Below are 22,034 nucleotides of genomic sequence, written 5' to 3' on the forward strand. Positions count from 1 at the left end.
TGACGATTAACAGGAGAACTGCTTGTGCCTTACCTGTCTTTTATTAAGTAGGATACAGGAGACAATCCTGCTTTTCTTTATCATGTGTTAATGGAAGCATATTTTCAATAAATCATGCATTATTGATTTACCTATTCACCTCAAGTATTTCAGACATAAACTTTGCTACTCTGTGATCTGTCTTTATGGTTGTATTTCTCCAAATTTAAGCAAGATTTTACTGAAATACAGTTTTTAAAACTAACTTTCAATACATACTGTTTTCAATTGCTATTGGTGGGCAGCAATGACCTCCAGTGGATTCTTAGGTAAATAGCAAGTAGGTTTTTCAGAGGATGTCAGTTTTCAATACATTTGTATTTGTTAGATCTTTTGGAATTTGGTGACCTATCTGAATAAACTTTTTAAACTTAATATATTAATTTTAGAATGAAATTGCAAACTATTAAGTTGTCAACACTTTAACTTAATAGTATAACCTATAGCAGGGGTGGGAACCTGAAGCCTTGGGGTCACGTGTGGCCTTCTGGGTCCTTGAGTGTGGCCTTTTGACTGAATGTAAATTTTACAGAACAAATCCCTTTATTAAAAGTAAGTTACTTTAATACGGGGATTTGTTCTGTAAAGTTTGGAGTCAGTTGAGGGGCTGTGCTTGGGGATCTGGAAGGCCACATGTGGCCTGGAGCTAACTTTAAAAACTGAAATATTTAAAACTAACATCTAAATTATTTGTAATTTGTATATAATCTAATTTCAATTTTTATTTAAATGAAAAAATGTCACGAAAATCTCATATTTTAGAAAGGTAATTGTTAGTCTTTCCTTCTCCTATTTTAAGTATTTAAGAAATATTCTCAAAAATATAAAATTTGGGTTATATTTATAATAGAAAGCTTACAAATGCTCTGAATATCTCAGTAGTTAAGTGAACTCACAATTTTCCTGTCTGTAAACATAAAATACCAAAGAAAATTTGATATGTGATAGAAAATGCTTTAATATTTTTGTCATAAATACATTTCCATAATGTCTTTTAGATTTCAGGGAAAATGATTTAGAAACGTAAAAGTTTAAGCTTTAGTAGATCTTCAGTGCTGCAAACTCTTCATTTTTGACTTGTGAGATAATAAATTATAAACAGAATACCTCCGTATTAAAGCATGACATAAGCTTTAACATTTTTCTTTTTAAATTTCAGTCAACTGTTTCTGAAAATGGACTAGATGTATCATCTACTGATCAGTTGTTTTCAAATCTTTCCTAGGCAGGTATCTGTAGAGGAAAAAGAAATGTGTGAGAATATACTCTCTCTACCACAAGAGGGCAGCAAAAATCGTTTGCAGTAGTTGGAATTCTGTTAGTATAACTCCATCGGATTTGACTGACCTTGGTATCTGAGAAGTTACCTTGGCTTCATTCTTTCCACACTGGAGTGAAATTTAAAGGACGTGCTTTTGTTTTGAAACAACATGAAGGTGGTTTTATGAATGTTTTATGAAAGGCACAAGCCTCAGAGTGACCAGACTTTTCCTTCATGGTTTACAGCAATCGCAACACACTGGCTATTTAAAACTCATGGATTGGACAACACTAATACAATAATTCCTAGAGTACAGAAAGGTCACAAGATAATGTTGAAGTATCCAATATTCTGTATATTTTCATATAGTAGTGAAAAAATTCAGAAAGATTAAAACATATTTTTATATTTCCCATGACTATGAAATTCTAATCTTTCAATATTCTAATCTTACATCTTACAAGAGTAAAATAATTACCATGGAAAAGCATCCAAGTTACTGAAAACTACCTCTGTAGTCCCTTTTTTGATAAATATAATGTGAAATCATTAAGCAATGCACTTATTTTACAAATTAATTTTATGTGATTTATCTGACCAGTCAAATGAGTATATAGAATAATTTATTATAACACTTTCACCTCATTTCTGTATTACAGAAATGTCTATTAAGTAATGCAAAGAAGTTGAATGGTTTATTCTCTTTCTCAGTTTCCAAATATAAATTCTTCAAAAGACAGTAGACGGTTTCAACCCATCAGGAGTCTGGCGTGTGCCTGGGCAGGCGATAGTGCTCAGGTTTGGAACGGAGCTTCTTCTCCTGTGGGTTGGCATATTTCCACTTGGAGGGTGACATTTTAAGCTTTCTCCTCTTCTTATCTGTGCACCATACTTTCTCACAGTATTCTTCCACTCTCTGGAAGTTGCTATAACCAATCAGCTGCAAGAATTCCTTGTACCATGGTTTTGCTCCCTGCGGGATGCTGCTCTGGACGGGACACGGCATTTTGTGAGGCCCATCCTCCTCATAGTCCTTGTTAAACATTTCCTCCACTCGCTCCTCTTCCACTACCTCCAAGGTGATTTTACGGACAGTATGGACAAAACTATGCTCTACTGTCTGGCAAAAATAGGTCCCAGCATCTGATTTGCGTACCCTTAGGAAGAGTAAACCAAGGTCCATCTTAACCACTCTGTCATCTGTCTTCATCTGCAAGAACAAAGAAAGTAAAGGGCACTGGGATATTATGCAGGAGAGAAAATACCAACTTATTTTTCTGCTACCTAAGTTTTCATTTTTGTCATCACATAAGGAAATCCTAAGATGCTAAGTAATTAGATGTGTGTGGTATTCTGAAGTTATTTACATTGGATACCACTTCATATCGATGATCTTGAGGTCATTTCATATCAAAGAACAAAGTAAGAAAGATTTTTCCTTAATGATTCTATTAGTCATTAGAAGAAGCACACTTCAGTATTGCACTAAAAGTTAGAATGAGACGAAGATTTGTCAAACTTATTTTTTAACATTGTTTTTCAATGGACAAAGCAAATGCCATTTCCTACATTCTTTCAGGGATTCTTATGCCTTCCAGATCATAGTAGCTGATGTTTCCATAAGGACCTTTGTTTAGAGAGCTAGGATACATTCACTCTTTCCTTACCAAAAAAAAAAAAAAATCATCAATTAATTAATTCAGTGAGTATCTATTACATTTCCACAAGGCTTTCCATTAACAGATTAAAAAATTAGTAAAAGCCAGATTCTGCTGTAAAGGATGAGACAGTCCAGCAAATACTAATTGTAATATACCCTCAATGCTCAAATACCTTTTGTTTTTAATTATGTACATTATTTCTATAAATATAATTCAGGGAAAGAATACAATAAGGCTTTCAATGAATAGCTCACATTTAATCACAAATAATTGTACTAGTGAGTAAATCATTTGGCATTAAGCAAAGCTAGATGCAAATATGGGCACCATAATTTATTGTGTCACCTACAGCATTTATATATATGTATTTCTTGCCTTAGTTTTCTGTGTAAAAATGGAGATAATCTAATAAAGGATCATGAACATTAAATAAAATAACATAGGTGAGGATATTTTTCAGAGTGCTATCAATAATTACCTCTGCCTTTTTTCGATACATTCCTCCAACTAAAAACAAACGTGTTTTATGTGGTCTAGGATCTTAAGATAATGGCATAAAGGTGATTCATATTATACTGGCAGACTTCCCCTTTGAGAATACGAAAATGAAAGCAATGTTCACTTTTGTCAATATAAAAGACATGTAGAGGCAACAACTACAACCACATTGGCAATAAAAGCCATTTATGCTAAGCATGTTTTTGTCCTAGCAGTAGGTCCTGGCCAGGTCTGCCAGACTCGGGTCTTCCCAGCCTTGATCAGACTTGGCATAACTGAAGTTGCAATGTGATTACTCGGATGTGAAAACTGGTATCCAGACTATAATTTATGGATAATATGGGAAAATAATAGGGATATTATTTTGAAGTTAGGTTTCCAAAAGGCATTTTTTTCCAGCCATGTGAAGTAAATAAATTACTTCGAAGCTTCAGAGTGACATAGTTGGGGAGACAAAAGAGAGTGCCGATGTCCTTCAGAGGTGCTTCCCTTGACTTGGCAGAAAGACGCGCTGGTGCTGTAGCCATTAATTCGAGAACTTATCCAGTGAGGAACCAGGAAGACCCACAAACCAAAACCATCTTCACTCCATAGAAACAATCTGCTCTATTAATAGGTTTTGCTCAGAATATCCTTAGCACCTGCCACAGCCAACTAACTCTGAAAAGACTGTCCCCTCTGCTCATTTTACCACATTTCCAGGCGAAACCTGTGAAAACTTTTCATCCACCACCAGCCTTCTCCATAAATTTACCATCTACTGCAACCTGTGACTACAGCATGCCCCCAATGCTACTGACTCTAAGCACGGCCTCCATTTTTTTAAAATTTGTGGCTACATTTGATACAGGGGGACCTATCTCTTTAAACATTTTTTTAATTCCTGTGTGGTAAATGCCATTATATTGTCTTGGTACTCTTTTTTTAATTCCTTCTTGGTTTCTTCTAAAGATTTCTTGTACCCTCTAAAGCACAATCCTCCATCCTTCACTGATCGCATGTTTTATCTCCATCCTTTTGGTAACGCTTCTATTTGTTTTAGTCACCTTCCCTAAGGGTTACACACAGATAATCCATTGTTTTGTTTTTCCTATCAATTAAGAAACACCGAAACTTACGTGATGCTTTAGTACCTACAGTCAGTGTCTGCCCATTCAACCTGACCCCCCATCTACTAACTTCCCTATTTCTGACAATTACATTATCCTTTTAGTCCCCCACCCTTAACTGTCAATCATTTATACCTCTCTATATCCTCACATCCAATATGTCACAAATTCCTGTCAACATTTCTTCAGTAGTAACCCTTATAAATAACCCTTCTTCTTCACCACTTTTGCCACAATGTTAGGTTCTTCTACCTTGTGACAGTTTCTTTGACCTTATCTCATGGCAGACTCCCCTAAATCTTTTTTCTGTTTCTTTCATGCCCAGCTTGATTCTGTTTGAGGATCTCTGCTCTTGTCTCTGCCTAGAGAGATGTCCCTAAGGGTGATTATTTCTCATCCTGAACAACTGAATTATTAATACATGTCACTTTTTCAAATAGACCTCCCTCAAACCCCTGTAAAAGTGTCCTCCCTCTCTTATTGCCGTCATTTCACCTGTTAACCTTATGTACCTGAGCATGTAAAAATGCATACAAATACATAATCCTTCAGTTTTCTTGGGGCATCTTTCCCCATTTATTTCAACAAATGGGTACTCATTTACTCTTAGTTAAAGCTCACTTTCTTTTGTCATGCTCCTGCTGGAGAACTTATTCAAATCTTTACTGCTTGCCTGTGCAAATGAGAATTACTCAATTAACCAGATCCTACCTTTCTAAATCTGGATCCTAGAAAAGCTTAATGTAATGTTTCTCAGAGTAGGGTTGGTGGAATAGGTGCATTTCTGAAGATGGATGCAGTTTTTTTTTTTTAATGGAGATTTCTTAAATTACTGTGTTTATTACCACAACAATCAATATCAATTAATAAACTATACTTGGAATCATATGGAAGATCAAGTTTAGTGTTTGTGTTCAGCATAGATTCTGAACCATTTTCAAAGCCTTAATAGTTTCCATATGCTAAGAAGAACAAAGATGGATTTAATACGTTAATGATACGTTCCAGCCAAATAAAAACCAAACAACTTCTCTACATAGTAAAACACAAAGTTTTGAAGTTACTTGAGTAAAGTGTTGGGGGAATTGAGTCATCACGTGGCATACAGTGCTACAGGCAGGAAGTTTTATACACACCACACACGCATGGCAGTCTGTGTTCCATGTTACATTCATGGAGAAGCCTATTGCAGTAAAAATCACGTTATTAAACATTTTAATGATATACCATTGTATTTTATTTGTAAATTAATTTTAGTTGTATATTTGAATAAAAGCTACAAGCATAAGGAATGTATGTGTTGTCTTAATCTTATGCATATTGAAAGAACATTTTAATATTAGTCATGTGTGGCCGGGCACGGTGGCTCACACCTGTGTAATCCTAGCACTCTGGGAGGCCGAGGCGGGTGGATCTCTCGAGGTCAGGAGTTCGAGACCAGCCTGAGCAAGAGCGAGACCCCCATCTCTACCAAAAATAGAAAGAAATTAGCTGGCCAACTAAAATACATATATAAAAAATTAGCCGGGCATGGTGGCGCATGCCTGTGGTCCCAGCAGCTACTGGGGAAGCTGAGGCAGTAGGATCGCTTAAGCCCAGGAGTTTGAGGTTGCTGTGAGCTAGGCTGACGCCACGGCACAGAGGGCAACAAAGTGACACTGTCTCAAAAAAAAAAAAAAAAAATTAAAAAAATATTAGTCATGTGAGCAGCCCAAGAAGATATTTCACTTTTAAGAACAGGTGGTTGGGGCAACCTGCTCATTACCAGAATCAAATCTTTCCTAATTCCTTCTGCTCTCAGTCCCCCTGTATCACCACCCTATTTTCCACTTCCAGGTATTATTCTGATCCTATTCTTTTTTCCCTTCCCTTAATAAACTCCTTTCTACTATTCACCAACCCATTTTTTTATTTCCTTCCAAGCTGAGTTAAATTTTCACTTCCTTTATAAATAACTTATAGCCCATAAAGATCTTTTGCTGCTTTTTGTAATTCAATAGGATTCACATTTGTAGTACAAAAGCTGTTATTTATATTCCTCCTCAAATTATTTTCCCTGAAAGTTTTCTCTCTTTAAACATATTGTAAGTTTAAGGGCAAAGGGCAAAGACCTTTCTCCTTATGCTTCAGAATTATTCCATAATGAGCAGTACTTGGAACATGGTGAAAAATGAGAACATATTTGTTCATAGGGTGCAAACATGTAAGGCAATGGAGTGTACCAGTAGAAATATATTCAAAAGTTATTCACATCTTCTAGGTAAATCCAATAATAATTTGAATAAGATGGATGCAAGCATGATTTCAGGAGCAGTTAATAACTGAGGAAAGAGCTCCTTCACAGATACGTAGGAAAAGCAGTTGTGTAGGACATTGCCTGTACCTGGAAAAAATAATGCATACAACCTCATTGAATATGATTGTTTGTTGTCTCTCTACTGTATTTCCTGTGAAAGTGAATAATACATGAAAAAACATGAAAGTTATCTAGCCAGTTTTTTATCCAGCAAGCTGTTTATCAAAGTGTTAAAAAAAAAAAAAAAAACCACAAATCCTTGACCACTAGAATTGGTTTTTTTTTTTTGTTTATTTTTTAAAGTCTGATATGGAAAAGCAGGTATTTTTCTCATAACCAGAAACCCAGGCTTGAGAAAACACTACATTATGTACAGATAAAGTCCTGACTGGTTCACATTCAAAGATGTGAAAGCCTGACAATTACCATGGGAATTGTGCTACAACTGCTCGTTTGCATGTCAGAGACTGTGCCTTTCTCAGAATTTTGAGCTATGCTCTTGGATACAGCAAATCCACATTATAAAGTCAGGAATAGAAGCTAATTTAACTCTCAGTCTGGAGGGCCATAGATTATGTAGTTTAAATATATCCTCCATGGACTATAAATACCTGAAAATACAAAATGGCTTAGAAATTTTGTATTTAAAGTCTTTCCACAATTTAGTCTTTCTACTTTAGCTAACTTGGGTACCTCCAACATCAAATCTTGATTACAGAATTGTTTTCATCCAGCTGTGCTTTTTCTATGTCTGCAGACCAGATTTCCTTGATCAAGAAGATGGTACATAATACATCATTTCTATCAAATATTCTTATAGGCAAACCATACAAATAAAGAATTTTTGCCAAGAATGGTTTTAATATTCTTAGCTATAAAGATTGATTCAGTATGTTTTATAACGTCAAATAAAAAGTAATTGAACAAAGAACTCTGCACATCTGGTTAGCTGGTCAGGAAGAAGCAGTGATTTCCATGTGTATCACCATATGCTTCCACAATTTTCGTAGGAAAGGGACAGATAAGGGCCTTGAATTAGTTAAATTTAGAATATATTTAGTAATAAAACCAGCTTTAGTCAAGAAATGCCAGTAAGTTATATATTCGTTTATCTGGCCTGCCTTCAATACTACATACACATACACACATTTATATTTGGTTGACTTACAGAAAATATATCTAATATGACAGCATAAAATATTTTTTTAAAAAACACTTTCTAATATGAACCTGATATATGACAACCTGACATCATCTCATAGACAGTGATTGCTTAATGGATCATCTGGGGAAACCTGTTACACTATATGAAGAATGAATGTGGGAAAACAACCCTTATTTCTAATACGAGATGATGCTGAGAATAAAGTCATCATAAATAAGAACTCAAATGAAAAACACGCTGTATTCAAAACATAAAGAAGAAATTCTGGGCACTTATATTCACAAATGGATGAATATCTAGGAGATGTAAAGAACTCTTGCAAGTCAACAATGAGAAATAACAAAGAAAAATGGGGAAAAGTATAAACAGGCAATTCAGAGAAGGAAAAACTCAAAGGTTTAGTAAGTATACAAGCTAATGTTCAACCTTACTAGTCATCTTAGAAATGCAAATTTAAATAAGATACTACATTATACCCAGAAGAAAGACAAAAATTAGACAATTAGATAATACCAAATATTGGTAAGGATGTAGGTAAATGGGAACCCACATAAACGGCTTTGGGAGTGCAAATGGTGCAGAAATCCTGACAGCAAGCCTACAATAATTACAGAAATGAAGGATGTTGATTGATAATAATGCAGAAACTTGTGCTCAAATATATAAGGAATTATTTTCAGAGATCATTTAAAAATGTGAGTTATCCTCTGGGTGTCCACACTCATGAAAATAAATGAATGTACTTGGATGTTAAGTGACAATCAGAAGCAATGACAGAGACACACAACAACAGGGATAAACTGTAAATATAGCATTGAGTTTAAAAAGTGAGAAATGGAATATGATCTATATAATACACTTATTTTTATAGCTTATGTATACCCTAAATCTCTTATATCTGTTCAATATGCAAATAATATTGGGCTTATTCCAATCATTGTAATGGACACATGGAAGCTAGGATGAAATTGGAGAAAAGTGGCTCAGGAAAAATAAGGTCAAATGAGAGATTTCTGTAAGCCAATCATGACATGTTCCACAAACCAAGTAGTAGTATTAACTAAATTATGCATCTGAAATTAAAAACGAGAACCAAAACAATCAATCTCCAGTTGTGTGTAACTATCAGTCTGGTTTGACAACCAATTAAAGTAAGTTTGTTTAAGCTCTAGTTTACTATATTCAAAAGATTTAAGAAATATTGCTCACAAACAACTTAAGGTTTAATGTTCTATTAAAAATTTCCATAGATAAGAATATCAGAATTAACACAAAAGTACAGATGATGAAAGTAAACACAATATTTGAACACAAATGGACACCATAAGGCACTGTACAGCTATTATAATTGAAGTAGAAATGCAATACTAAGTTTCCTAGGGACCAAAGAGAAAAGTATGATAAATTCTAAGATTTAAAATTTCTCTAAAATATCATATATTTTTAAAATTACTCCTTATAACAAGTACATCTTTCCTGGCACTGAGACCTGAGAAAAATCTCTCCTGTGTGTTCTCATAAAATGAGAGGAAGGTGTCCAACAGCACCATAATTTAATACACTTCCTCTAGGCAGCATCTCAGTGTAGGGTGAAGACAAGATGAAGTGAAGTTCAATATAGCTATTCCATGGAATTAAAGCAATGTAGTCCAGATATACAGCTCTATGCTGGTATATTTTCATGTATATGCACATTTTTTATTACATAGACCATATGAACTATAACTTCCACTAGAAAAAAAGAATCTGAAAGTGAAGGGAATTAGTATTTTTGAGTATCTACCGTTTACTTATGTACTGGGCATGCTTCATTACCATGTTACCTGTTTTAATCAGATGCACAAAGTCAGTGGTCTCAGTGGGGTAAGACCTAGATAAGTATCTGAGTCTCTATATCTAGGAAGTATATGCTTACTTTTCAAAGGCATCCAATATTCTCTTGGAAAATTAACAGGAGATCGAGTTGTATTTAAAACTCTAGATCTATTTATCTACTTATGACCATAAAGTTGCTTTATATTCTCTATATGATAGGAACTGTGTCTCTGCCATTGTAAAGAGGAAGAAATGAAATTAATGGGCTAATGCCCTAGTTATTCCAGAGCTAAAAGTATATTTGGGATATATGATATTATAAAAACATGCTTGTCAAGGCTAAAAAAACATAAATTCTGAACATTCACCTCTTGTAAAAAGTTAGTTTAGAAAAGATGAGCACGTTTTTTAAGACTAAAAAAAACCTCAAAACTACTAACAGATGTTTCAAATGAGGCAAGAGTTCATGCACTTTGTTATGAAAACAAGAAAAACAAATAATATTCACATGGAACAAAACTCATTTCTTTCAGTGCATGTGTATAAAGACAAAAATATAAACTTATGGCTGTCACTGACCACTTAGATTTATTGCCATGGGTTAGCATTAGTAAAGGTAAAGAAAATATGAGTCATATAACAAATGAGATGATAGAATAAAAATGAGATTTTATGTCACAATTATCCCAGCTTTGGTAACATAGCTGCAATATTAAAAGTTATAATTTGTGTACTCCATTTTTGTTTCATTTTTACAGAAGCTGTCTATTACACAGTGAATTATCAATAAAATGTTTCAATTTAGAACATACAAATTTAGCGCAGACGCAATGAACTTTAAGTTCTGTGGAATGAGCTGTTGATTGATAAGTTAACTGTGCCTATTAAATTTCTCAACAGTATAACAGACTTTGATGAATTTATTCTACTTAGTAGGTGGTCTGAAGGCAGAGTTTGAAAAGTGACAACTTTTGGCATTGAGTAAAAAATAGAATTTAGAGTGAAGTGTAATTGCAGTTTTGGAGTTTTGATGTCAATTTACATTCTCTCTCGGATTTCCTATAATAAACATGGACATTAGTGCATTATTTAAAGTCTATACAATGCATATAATTATTTTAAAGTGAGATACTTTAGTTTTAAGATACACAAACACATATATCCCCTTTAAATAGAGAATCCGCAATAAATGATCAATAATGATAAAGGAAAAAAATAATTCCTCCATGCTTACCAAAAATATAAGAAGTTGGTCTTATTGACCAGCCAGCAGCTTGCTTGCCTTACACTAAACATTATTTATTCCTGTTCCAGGATAGTGTATCTTGAAATTGCCCCCATGTTTCCCCAAAGGTGACTTATGTAAGTTCATTTAACTCGCGTTTAGAACTCAACCTGGTTTGCAATGTCTTTGGAATATACTTTGACTTCGTCAGTAAATGAGTAAAGAATCAATTCCAAAAGAATTTATTTCAAGAAATTATTCACATTGTTTAGTTTTACTGAAAATCCACTGCAGTGAAATTTTAGTGTCGGTACAAAGTGAAGGGTGAATTTTTCATGAATTTTTTCTCAAAAACACAGATTTTTCAAAATAATACTTCTAAGGCTCCACTTGCACATGCATTTTCATTTAAAACCTTTCCTATAAAGAGCTGTATAGTAAATAATTTTGGCTTTGCAAGTCCTGCGGTCTCTGTCTTAGCTAGTCAACTTTGTGATTGCAGCATGTAAGACACTAGGTAAACAAATGGATGTGGCAGTTTTCAAAACAAATTTTATTTATAAAAGAGGCGGAGGCTAGATTTGACCCCCAAGGCTGTAGTTTTTTAACTTCTGCTTTAAATTATTGTCACATTCAGGAGAACCTACTTTCAAGTTAAAAATAACATATTCCAAACTCAGAACATTTAAAATGTGTATTAAAGTGAGGAATTATTTTACTAATCTTATGAGTAGCTGCAAGAAACTATGGTCTTCTTCATCATAACAGAAAATTACACAGTGAACTAATAAACACTAGAATCTAAGCAAATAATGCATATTTAAATTTTCTCTCATTTACACAGTTTTAAAATGCAGTGTTTATGCATCTAAGAGAGAAACGCATAGAGAAATACTTCAACTGTACAATCAAGTGCCTTAACAAGAATGAATTTCTTAAGGATGCTACTCAGGATTAAATTTTTGTGATTATTTTGGAGGTTTTATAAGTTAAGGTATATGAATTTGCAGAAATTGAGACTTTATAAACTGTTATAGTGCTGATTTAGTTGTAATTATACCAGTTTCATCCTCTGCTACCACATAAGAACTTATAAACTTGTCATATAACGAAGATTGGGCTGGTATTTCAAATTAAATCTGTATGTGGAAATATATGGCCACTGAATTTAACTAAAGATAGAAGATCTTTTGGAAGAGCTAAACTTAGCTTCTGTGGATAAAATCACCTTGCCCATATAAATAAACTATTTTCTCCCAGTTCAGAACAATGGGTCTCTCTCTTCCTTCTTATAACCCACTCCTTAACTTTTGTCTGTGATTTTTTTTTTTTTCCTCCCCTATATGTTCTTCATTTTGCTTCACCGATTAGCTGCACATTTTTCTTTATGGCTATTTTCCTTCAGCCTATAAAAGTGGACAAGTCACCCTTTTACTGAAAAACAAAACTTCTGTTTACTACTGTCTATCTTTTGTCAACCTCTCTCTTTCTCATTCAAATCTTTGATAAACTAGCTGTTTCCAGTTCAACACACCCCCGCTTGTCACTTAACTATTATTAGATAGCTCCTACCTTAACCATTCCACTTAACATTCTCACTAGATACTGGGTACTTATTTTCTGCATTGTTCAAAAAATACTGTTTATTACTTTATTTTTATCCCATACCTTTTCCTTGGGATCTATTGTACTAAACTCTCCTGATTTCATTGTTTCTACTTACGTAAGCCACACTACTTCAGAGGCACTAACTGGTTTTGTACTTTGTGTCAGTCACTTAACTTCATAATGCATAAAATACTATCTCAGAGAAATGTTGTTTTAAGTAAGTATATATAAAGCACTTAGCATAGCATAGGGCACATAGTAAGCACTAAATAAAAGCTAACTATAATTACTTAATACTAGTTGTTTTCTATTTTTACTTAATCTTTTTGAGTTTGTCTTCTAATTTTTCCTTAAATGTGAGTTTTCTCCCTGTTTTTAGCTTTAGTTCACTTTGCTGCTTATTTACCCATTATCTAAGGTGAGCCATACTAGTGGACACATCCTGCATTGTGTCTAAGGGCCCCAGATTAAAACCAGACTGGCCTCAAATGCAGACTGATTGCACAGCCTGTGTCATCTTAGGTAAGTAACTCAACCTCTGTGTTTCAATTTCTGTATCTATGAAGTGGGGCAATAAAAGTATCCACTTTGCAGGACTGTTGCAATAATTAAGTAATAATAGTGCCTGGCACACAATAAGTGTTAAGTACTGATTGTTGCTACATTATTCTCACTTTTGTTGTCCCCATGAATTTAGTTACTATCTCTTTGCTGATGTCTCTCAAACATCTCTTGCCATTCCAAATCTTTCCATTGGGTTTTATATTCCTGAATATGCGTATACCAGCAGGATAGCTCCACCTGGATGCTTTGTAAGAGGTTTCAATTCAACACAGGCAAAAATGAACTCAACATCTTTCTCCTAAACCTGCTTTGTCCCCTGTATTTTTTGAATCATGTTACTCCACCATTAGCCATGCAGACACCCAAAGAACATGTGAATCATTTTTGATTGCTTCTTTCATCTCAAATATCAAATAAATTGAAATCTTTCTCTTCCTACTATCACTGTTCAGTGCATGCAGTAAGAAAATCTTTCAATGACTGCTGAAATACCTTCCTAAATGGTCTGACCATCTTGCTTGTCTCCCAAGTCTATGAACCAGTTTCTAGACTAATTTGTCTAAACAGTCTAAGGTGTTCCCATTGGCTTACAGATAAAATGAAATGGATTCTTTAATCTGTCTACTTATTTTGCATCTTCACTTCAAATCATGACTTACGTGTACCATATTGTTTCTCATCTCTATAACATAGGCTTATATTATTCTCTCTGATAATTACTCTTTACTCATCCTTGAAGATGTGGCTCAAATATCACCTCTGCCATGAATCTTTTCGTGATTACTCATCATGCCACCTGCCTACCCAACCTCTTGGTTGAGACCTTTTTATTTTCCCTTGCTTTCAATAGAACTTTTAAAGAACACATATTATAATTTTGTATCTGTATTTCTGTCTTCATAAAAGACCATAAGCTTCACAAGAGCTAGAACTATGATTATCACCTGTTAAGTTAGGCTCTGAGAGAATATTTATTGAGTTCGAAACACCACTTGCAGGCATTTACACAGAAAAGAACAGAAGGTCCATAAAAGTATTCCATCTGAGATGTCAAGCAGCCTTCCCATTCCTCAGTAATACTGAAAAGCATCGCAAAGCACATGGCTACTACGTATATGAGGCAGTCACTTGCACATGATCTAGCCTTGAAGCCACAGGTCACATTAAGAGTTGATGTTGTGTCTTTGAATATAAAGATTTATATTTTAATACTGTGTTCCTTTAATACTCCATCCTTATCTCCACCCCACATACTATGTTCTTAATACAATAACCAAAGTGATTTTAAAAAATGCCGATCATGTCATACATCTGCTGAAAACTGCTTAATGGTCTCTTATTTAATTCAGAGCAAATACAAAACCCCATATAACAACCTATAAGTCCCTGCATGAGCTGACTTTTCATCTCACCTCACCAACTCAGTCTGCTAGTCTCTATTGCTCATGCCCCACCAGCCACACTGCCCTCTACTCTGATGTTCTTTGAATATATCCAGGGCACTCCTACCTCAAGTTCCTTTGCATTTGCTGTTCCCGATGTCTAGAAAGTTCTCTCATACTAGGTCTCTCATAACCTATTCCTCGCTTTTCTTGGATCTTTTCTCAAATGTCACTTGGCAACCTCCTTAGTGAGAACTTCTGTGACCACCCCTTTAAAATTCCAACCTTTCCCTATAAATAATCTTCCTTGTATTTTTCTTCATTATTACCTGACATCTTAAATACTGTTCTTATTTAAACATTACTTTTTCATGTTCTCCAGAAAGAAAAAGGCCATAGTAGATGCTCAATAAACAAGTTTCAAATGAATAAAACATTTTTTAGTTAAAAAAATAAGGAAGAGTACCCTGAGTTTTATATCTATGTAGGTTCAAATGATGAAGTGTCCTTAATTTGATTTAGAAGTCATCTACCAATAAGCATAAAGTAGAAGCTTGAAAAGGGCAATTTGAGAATGGCTATACATTGACATATACATTGTATAATAACGGTTCATGGTATCGGTGCTTAGAGAAAGAACTGTTCAGATTATGGGCAGGTTCTCAGACATCTAAACAGGAGTAGTGCCTTGTTCATCAAGGCTGCAGCAGCATGTTCCACTCAATTCTGACAAAGAAAAATTTATGTAAGGATCACCTGATATTAAGAGCATTTTTCAGAAATTAAGTTACAGAACTTCTGCTATGAAGTGTTTCATTTGCTCCACATCCCAAAGCATCTGAAACTGCGTTTAGAATTCTGATTTCAGAAGATTTTGTGGTTTAGTAGAAATCACATAGATCTGGATCTGATACTACTTTACTAGCTGTGAGTAACCAGGAGAATTATTAAACCTTGTGTCTCAATTACCTCATTTATACAAACCAGTTTTTTAGAATAAAATGGTATATCCTATAAAATACACATAGTACAGTCCTTGGTACTTGGACAATGAATGAGGCAGCACAGCTTTGGAGTCAGAAATACCTGAGTTCAATCTTGGGTCTGTCACTGACTTTGTGTATGAGCTTACTCTCTGAGGTTTGGATTCTGCACATGTACGATGATAATTTTGTATAACATGCAGTTGTGAGATATAGGAATTACAAGGCACCTACCGAGTTCCTGTGTATAATAAGTACACATTAAAGAATAGACTTATCTATCAATTCTGTTGAGTTCCATTAATTCTTTCAGGATATCACAATAACTGATATTTATAGCATCTAATATAATTGTATTTAATTTTTATATTGAATATATTCATAGCAAGTAATTATAACATTAAAAGTAGCCAGCTCATCATGCCAAGGAAAAATATTCTTATGAAGTACCTAGAAAAACAGGCTTTCAATAAATATTTATTGAACTAATAAAATGTATAGAGATTGTGTTCCATTTGTTGTATTTAAAGAAGCAGGAAACTATAAAGTGCACATTAGAGAGAATTACTGTAATCCAGAGTTTATAAACTAGATGTTTGAGTTTTTGGATGCTTTCTACCAATTCAGGTATGTGGAGTTCTTAAAGATTAATCAGAGCAAAAATCTTATTCACATGAATATGTCACTTCTGGATAACTCCAGAAGACTGAGTTTGGATTTGAAGGGGCAGATATTTCAGAGCCAAAAATTTCAGTTCACTAAAAGGAAGATGCATGTACTCTGTGGTCTGACAAATTAATAACTTCTCATGGTTTGTAATGTAGTGACAAACCTCGATGGCCATTGTCAGGGGTATTCTATAAAGCATCCCCACAGAAAGCAAGAATTGGACTAGGTGAACTTAAATATCCTTTACAATGGTCTAAGCCTGATAATAAAGGGGTTATCTTATGTTTCATAGTAAGTAAGACATACAAATGGCAATGAATGCAAAAACGGTCTTTTAAAATTCAGGACTTATATGCAAAATCATTCTGCTTTATGTGTATATCATAGACATTCAGCCTTAAACACACTAACTGCCATGTGAGTTGTATTTAACTTGTGAAGGATATGTAACTCACATGTCTCTTCACCTTGGGAGCTATGAGAACTATGTTTCAGTTGCATATAACTTAAAACAATAAAAAATAACAAATTTTTCATTAAATTAGAAAGGATCATTTTGTTTTTGAAGTTTTTATTGTATTTTCATGATAAAACACTATGGCCCCAAGGAAAAAATGTTTTTTTTCTAGTGTGGCAATGTGTTAATGAAGTCAGCAATTTTGTTTCGTTCTGTTTAAGATTGTGAATAAATCAATACACATATTGCTAAGCCCATAAAAGCCACGTATTATCTGATCATGATATAATTTTTAATGCAGCAAGTAAATTCTAAATTTCAAATATCAATAAACATATTAGTCATGGGCATTTGAATGTAGTTGAAAAATAGGAACTAAAAAATTACGGGAAAGGAGAAGTGAAGTAGATGTTGCCAACAATATGAAAAAGAACATTATAATGTAACATTGATGGATGCAGCATGTCAAAATGGTTTGGTAAAGATTTCCAAATGAGGCAGATTATGGTGAGTTTCAAATTAGAAACAGAACATACTGAATGAGGAAAACCACTGATAAAAGAATTACTTCTGTCTTCTGAAGCCATTCCACTTGGAAAAACTATGGAATACTTGCAGGTCCTATCCTGCCAAGTGAGTTATGGTGGAATTAGAAAAGCTATTTCACCTCAGATTTGTGAAATGGAAAATACTTTAATACTAAATCAACAACTTACTGCAATATGCTATAACATTTTATGACATGTGTTTATTCTTATGATGTCATGAAAATTTAGAATTCTCCTACCCTGATTGCATTTTTATATTTCTAATAGCTCTTGTTAAGTTGAGGGATCTTTCTTAAGACTATCCTAAGAACTGGGGATTCATAAATTTAATAACTTTCCAGAATGTACTATTTGAATTTGGACCAACAACATATTGGGTTTTTAGCTTTACCATAGACGAGAGAAAAAAGGCATAAAAATTCAAAGTGCTCCACATTTAGAATCAGTAATCTTGGGTTCTAGTGACAAATGTTTAGTTGCCAAAATGAGGTGAAGACTTCCCCTGATTGACTCACTATCCAGTGTGCACCTACTGATTTCCTGGTGACCTAAGGAAGGTCTTTAAAATTTCTTTTCCTTATTCAACTTGGGATTTTCTCATTACCACCAACCATTTCTCCAATATTCACCAAGATCTAGCTCCCTCTGATATAACCAGTATTTTTCTACTTGCTATCTTTATAACACCACTTTTGTGAAAAACGAGTTCAGAGCCCACATCACATCAATGATCTGCTTTCCCTAATGGCTTTAAGCCCCGGCCTGCTCCTTGTATCCAGCCAACTCCCTTGACTTGCATTCTTTTATCCAGTAACTTCCTCGGACTATTCTATACATGTGCTTTGAATGCTGCCTATCCTTCCATCTCTGAAAGCAGCCAAGTGATTCTTCTGCCATCGTTTAGGTCGGCAGTCTCAAACCTTTTTGGCACCAGGGACCAGTTTCACGGAAGACAATGTTTTCATGGACAGGGTGTGGGTGGAAGGGAGGGCAAGTGATGGGGAGCAGCTGTAAATACAGATGAAGCTTCACTCACTTGCCCGTTGCTCACCTCCTGCTGTGCACCCGGTTCCTAATAGGCCACAGACCACTACTGGTCTGCACCCAGAGGCTGGGAACTGCAGATTTAGGTGATTACAGAATTATAATCTGTAAACAAATCAAATTTGCTTAAAGGATAAAGGAGCTGATGCACTTCCTTTGTTCCCAGTGGACACAAGACCCTTGTGTCAATGTGTTATATGATTTAAAAGCTTTGTCATACAACCAGTTTAATGCTGCAGTGGCTGTTATTTTAATTGCATTATTCACATGTCCAAGACATATGTGTTAATGGTTATTAAGTTTGCTATTTCCCTAAACATTGTCTTGGTTGATATAATTTTAAGACTGTCATTTTGACAACATGACATGAAAATCATGACACTATAAATACTTCCTTAAAAAAACTCAATTTCAGGGATCTAAATTACTTATATATGTATAAAATTTTTATTTATATGTAAAATCTATTTATGTAAATTTTTATATGTATATAAATAATACATTACATGTATATAAATCACACATAATACATTTTATATGTATATAAATCACACAAATAATACATTGACATTTTAAATAAGATATGTATAGTACATTTCATTTTAAGCACCCAAGTAAATCATCTATTTACTGATCACACATTATTACAAGACACCATGGTGTGAATGTGCAGCTGTGAATTACCTCCTCTCTTCTTGTGTCACGTCCTTTCTGTACAAACCAGATGACTTTTGCTTGTAAAGATCGTGGGGTGCATTCCAGCAAAGTACTGTTGTTCTCTATGCCATAAGCCAGTCGCTCTTCAGTCTTATCCAAAGCATCCCCTGCAACACGAATGTTAACATCAGCCTTGAGACTTTGATTTTACTGGTAAATAGTCTCTTAAAGCATTATTTAGATCCCTTCAAGAACTCATTACTTTTTGTTAATTTCTATGTAGGGTCTTTTAAAGGAGTTATTTAGAGAGCGGCATACCAAAATCTAGACATTAAAAAGGTAAGCAGGCAATGGGGTGTGAGTTTGGCTCCAAAGGACAAGATAGGACAGAAAGTGGCATCAATGTTAAATTCATGGAAAAATCATATGGCAACAGCTGTTGGTAAAGCAGGGAAGAGAAGGTGAGCACCAGACGTTCAAGCAAGGCAAGGACCAAATTAATGATTACAAACAAAAGCAGAAATTGAAAATCTAGGCAAAATGGCACTACATAAACATAAATGTGAATGAAATATTGACCAAGGATTGCAGCTGTCTGGGTGTTGGGCTTCTGCAGTAAGAAGAGAGTATGAAACTGAACTAACAACTTCGTGAAATAGAACATATTGATCATAATCTATATCTTGGACCAGAAAGTCTCTCATTGGACTTGAACTCAAATTTGTATACAGGCAAGTATACTTAGCTGCAGTGGGGAATAAAAGTAAATTGAATTATTCTTTTTATTTTAACTAAGACAAATTCAGTAACTGGAATCCTGGGATTTTTATTTTTCCTATGCCTGAATCCTTCACATCTTCAAAACTGAACCCTAAACTTACCTAAGATTAAGGTCCTGCCTTTTCCTGTGAGTATTCCCAGATGCTTGAGTCCTGCACTGAATCCTGAGTCAGCCTGGGGTCTAGCAAACTGGTGCTGGACCACAACCTCCAGATCTGTGTAACCACCGCTGGTCTCTCAATTATTGTACCCCCACCTTGTTACTTCCTGGTGAACCCACTGCCACTAAACACAGCCTGTATACCAACCACCATCATCATGTGAAGAGTCAGGAGAGTGTTTTTCTGTCTTAACCTCCTTACATTTGCCTAAATCTGAAATTTCCTCTCATCCTTTCGCCATCAGACCACTTTGCATTCATCCTACATCACCAACCCCAGCATTAAACTTATCCACCTTCAGTAAAAGAGTAAAAGTTTTTTACTTTATACCAAAGCTTAGTAGGTGACTTGATACCAGTCATATCATTTGATAAAATCACCATAAGTTATATAACATGGTGAAGATATTCCCAGGTATGAAATAAAAAGATAAATCCTATAAGCCATTATGGCACTAACTAGCTAAAGGAGGCAGCATTCTTGTTCTAGGATTCCTTTGGTTTGAGGTCTAATGTTAAAGCTCGGATGGTGGTATATAAAACTTATTTTCCTAATTATGTAAAAGTACATGTCAAATGTACAAAATTTTAACTACATGGAAGGAAAAGAGAATACTTTCAGTTACATTATTCTAGTATACATAAATCACAAAGAAAAGGACTCTTTTTAAGAAGCTTGCAGTTTGTCATCAATGTACATTCTAAGTAACCCATAACAATTGATTTTATATGGATTACCAATAAACTGCTGTCCAAAGCATTGCTGAGCTGCATTTCCATGCCGAACATCTTGTCTGCGAAACCGCCTGAAAGAAAGTAAATGCATTTAGGAGATGTTTTGTATTTCAGTTTTCCAGACTTTTAAAATATAGCCCACTGCATTAAAGACACAAGTAGTATTCTGCTCTTGAAAAAACTGATCAGTTATATGAAATAAGGATTAATCTAAGTTTCATAGTTTTTCATATTTCTGTTGAATGTTCTTTAATAGTTAAGATCTATATAACACTATTTTTAAATGTTTACATAATTTTGAATTCTAGATCCCCAAGCAACAATTTAATAAATTTCTCTTCATGTTTTGTCTAAAGTTTAGTTCAACAAGAAATCTTCTGGTTTGAAATGAATGTCTTAGGTGGTAAGGAATGTGAGTAGATAAAGACAATGGAATTTGAGGTAGAATATTGTATACAAAATGCTTGAGTATAAAACTTAATAAAGTACACATGAAAAAATATTTGAATCAAATATTTTGTTCTGTGGCCATAAGAATTAATTAACATAATATAGCCACTAATAAAAAGACAAACTAATTATATACTGTAGTCAGCTTATTCTTTAGATATAACATTTAGAAAGTATATGCCTCTTTTCAATGTGATGGTGTATTATACATGTTTAACAGGATTTTGTGCATTAGTGGGACTCAAATACTAGGTTTTCTCCTTCAATTTGCCTATTATAATTAGGAACATTTCAAGTATATTTTTATATTTAATAGATTATTTAGATATATAACTAAAAATACAATATTCTATATCTATGAAAAATTTCCATAATATGTTTTAAATTTATATGCATATTTCTGAGAAATTAAATAAGGGGAATTATCATTATTAGTACTGGAATTCTAAAGTCAAGATCTCTAGCAAACTTACTTTAGAGATAAAAATAGCAGTATTACATAAAGGTGGAAAATACCACTTGCTTCTCTAAATCATGGCATTTCTTCAAGATTGAAGGAAAAACAGAAGGCAAAGCAGAAGTTTTACCCTACAGGGTGATGGTGCAGCTTCCAAAGTGACAATGAGATGCTTTAACCATATGCAATGATAAAATTTGGAAAAGTGAACCAGATTCAAATCCTAATGCCACCACTAACTTTCTGTATGATCTCACGCATATTTCTTCCCTTTTTCTGGCTCTTTGTGTCCTCCTTTGTAAAATGAAGTTGGCTAAATGACACCTAAAATCTCTTCCAGCCTCATTTTTTCTTTTCATTCTAGGGTTTCCTCACTGTCTCTAAATAATAATGGAATGCTATCACAAGAGATGAAATACTTTATGACGTAGAAGTTCAGATCTTATTTAACTTAATAGATATCTAAAGCTA

At 34.2% G+C, this 22,034-nt stretch overlaps 1 protein-coding gene across 3 annotated transcripts in view; it reads right to left on the reverse strand.

Annotated features, from left to right (window-relative positions):
- Nucleotides 1-394: 394 nt before the first annotated feature.
- SEMA3E (semaphorin 3E) overlaps nucleotides 395-22,034 on the reverse strand; it is a 243,017-nt gene continuing 221,377 nt past the window's right edge. Inside the window, exons 15-17 of one of the 3 annotated variants that reach the window (XM_045564701.1) lie at nucleotides 20,660-20,727; nucleotides 19,009-19,148; nucleotides 395-2,510 (exon numbers count right to left, since the gene is read on the reverse strand). In XM_045564701.1, the coding sequence (XP_045420657.1) occupies nucleotides 2,058-2,510; nucleotides 19,009-19,148; nucleotides 20,660-20,727 (661 nt within the window). In that variant the 3' untranslated portion in view covers nucleotides 395-2,057. The remainder of the gene's footprint in view (nucleotides 2,511-19,008; nucleotides 19,149-20,659; nucleotides 20,728-22,034) is intronic. The other 2 variants (XM_045564703.1, XM_045564702.1) reach the window with 2 other exon arrangements.

The sequence above is a fragment of the Lemur catta genome, chromosome 11, assembly GCF_020740605.2.
Source record: "Lemur catta isolate mLemCat1 chromosome 11, mLemCat1.pri, whole genome shotgun sequence".
NCBI classification, from domain to species: Eukaryota; Metazoa; Chordata; class Mammalia; order Primates; family Lemuridae; genus Lemur; species Lemur catta.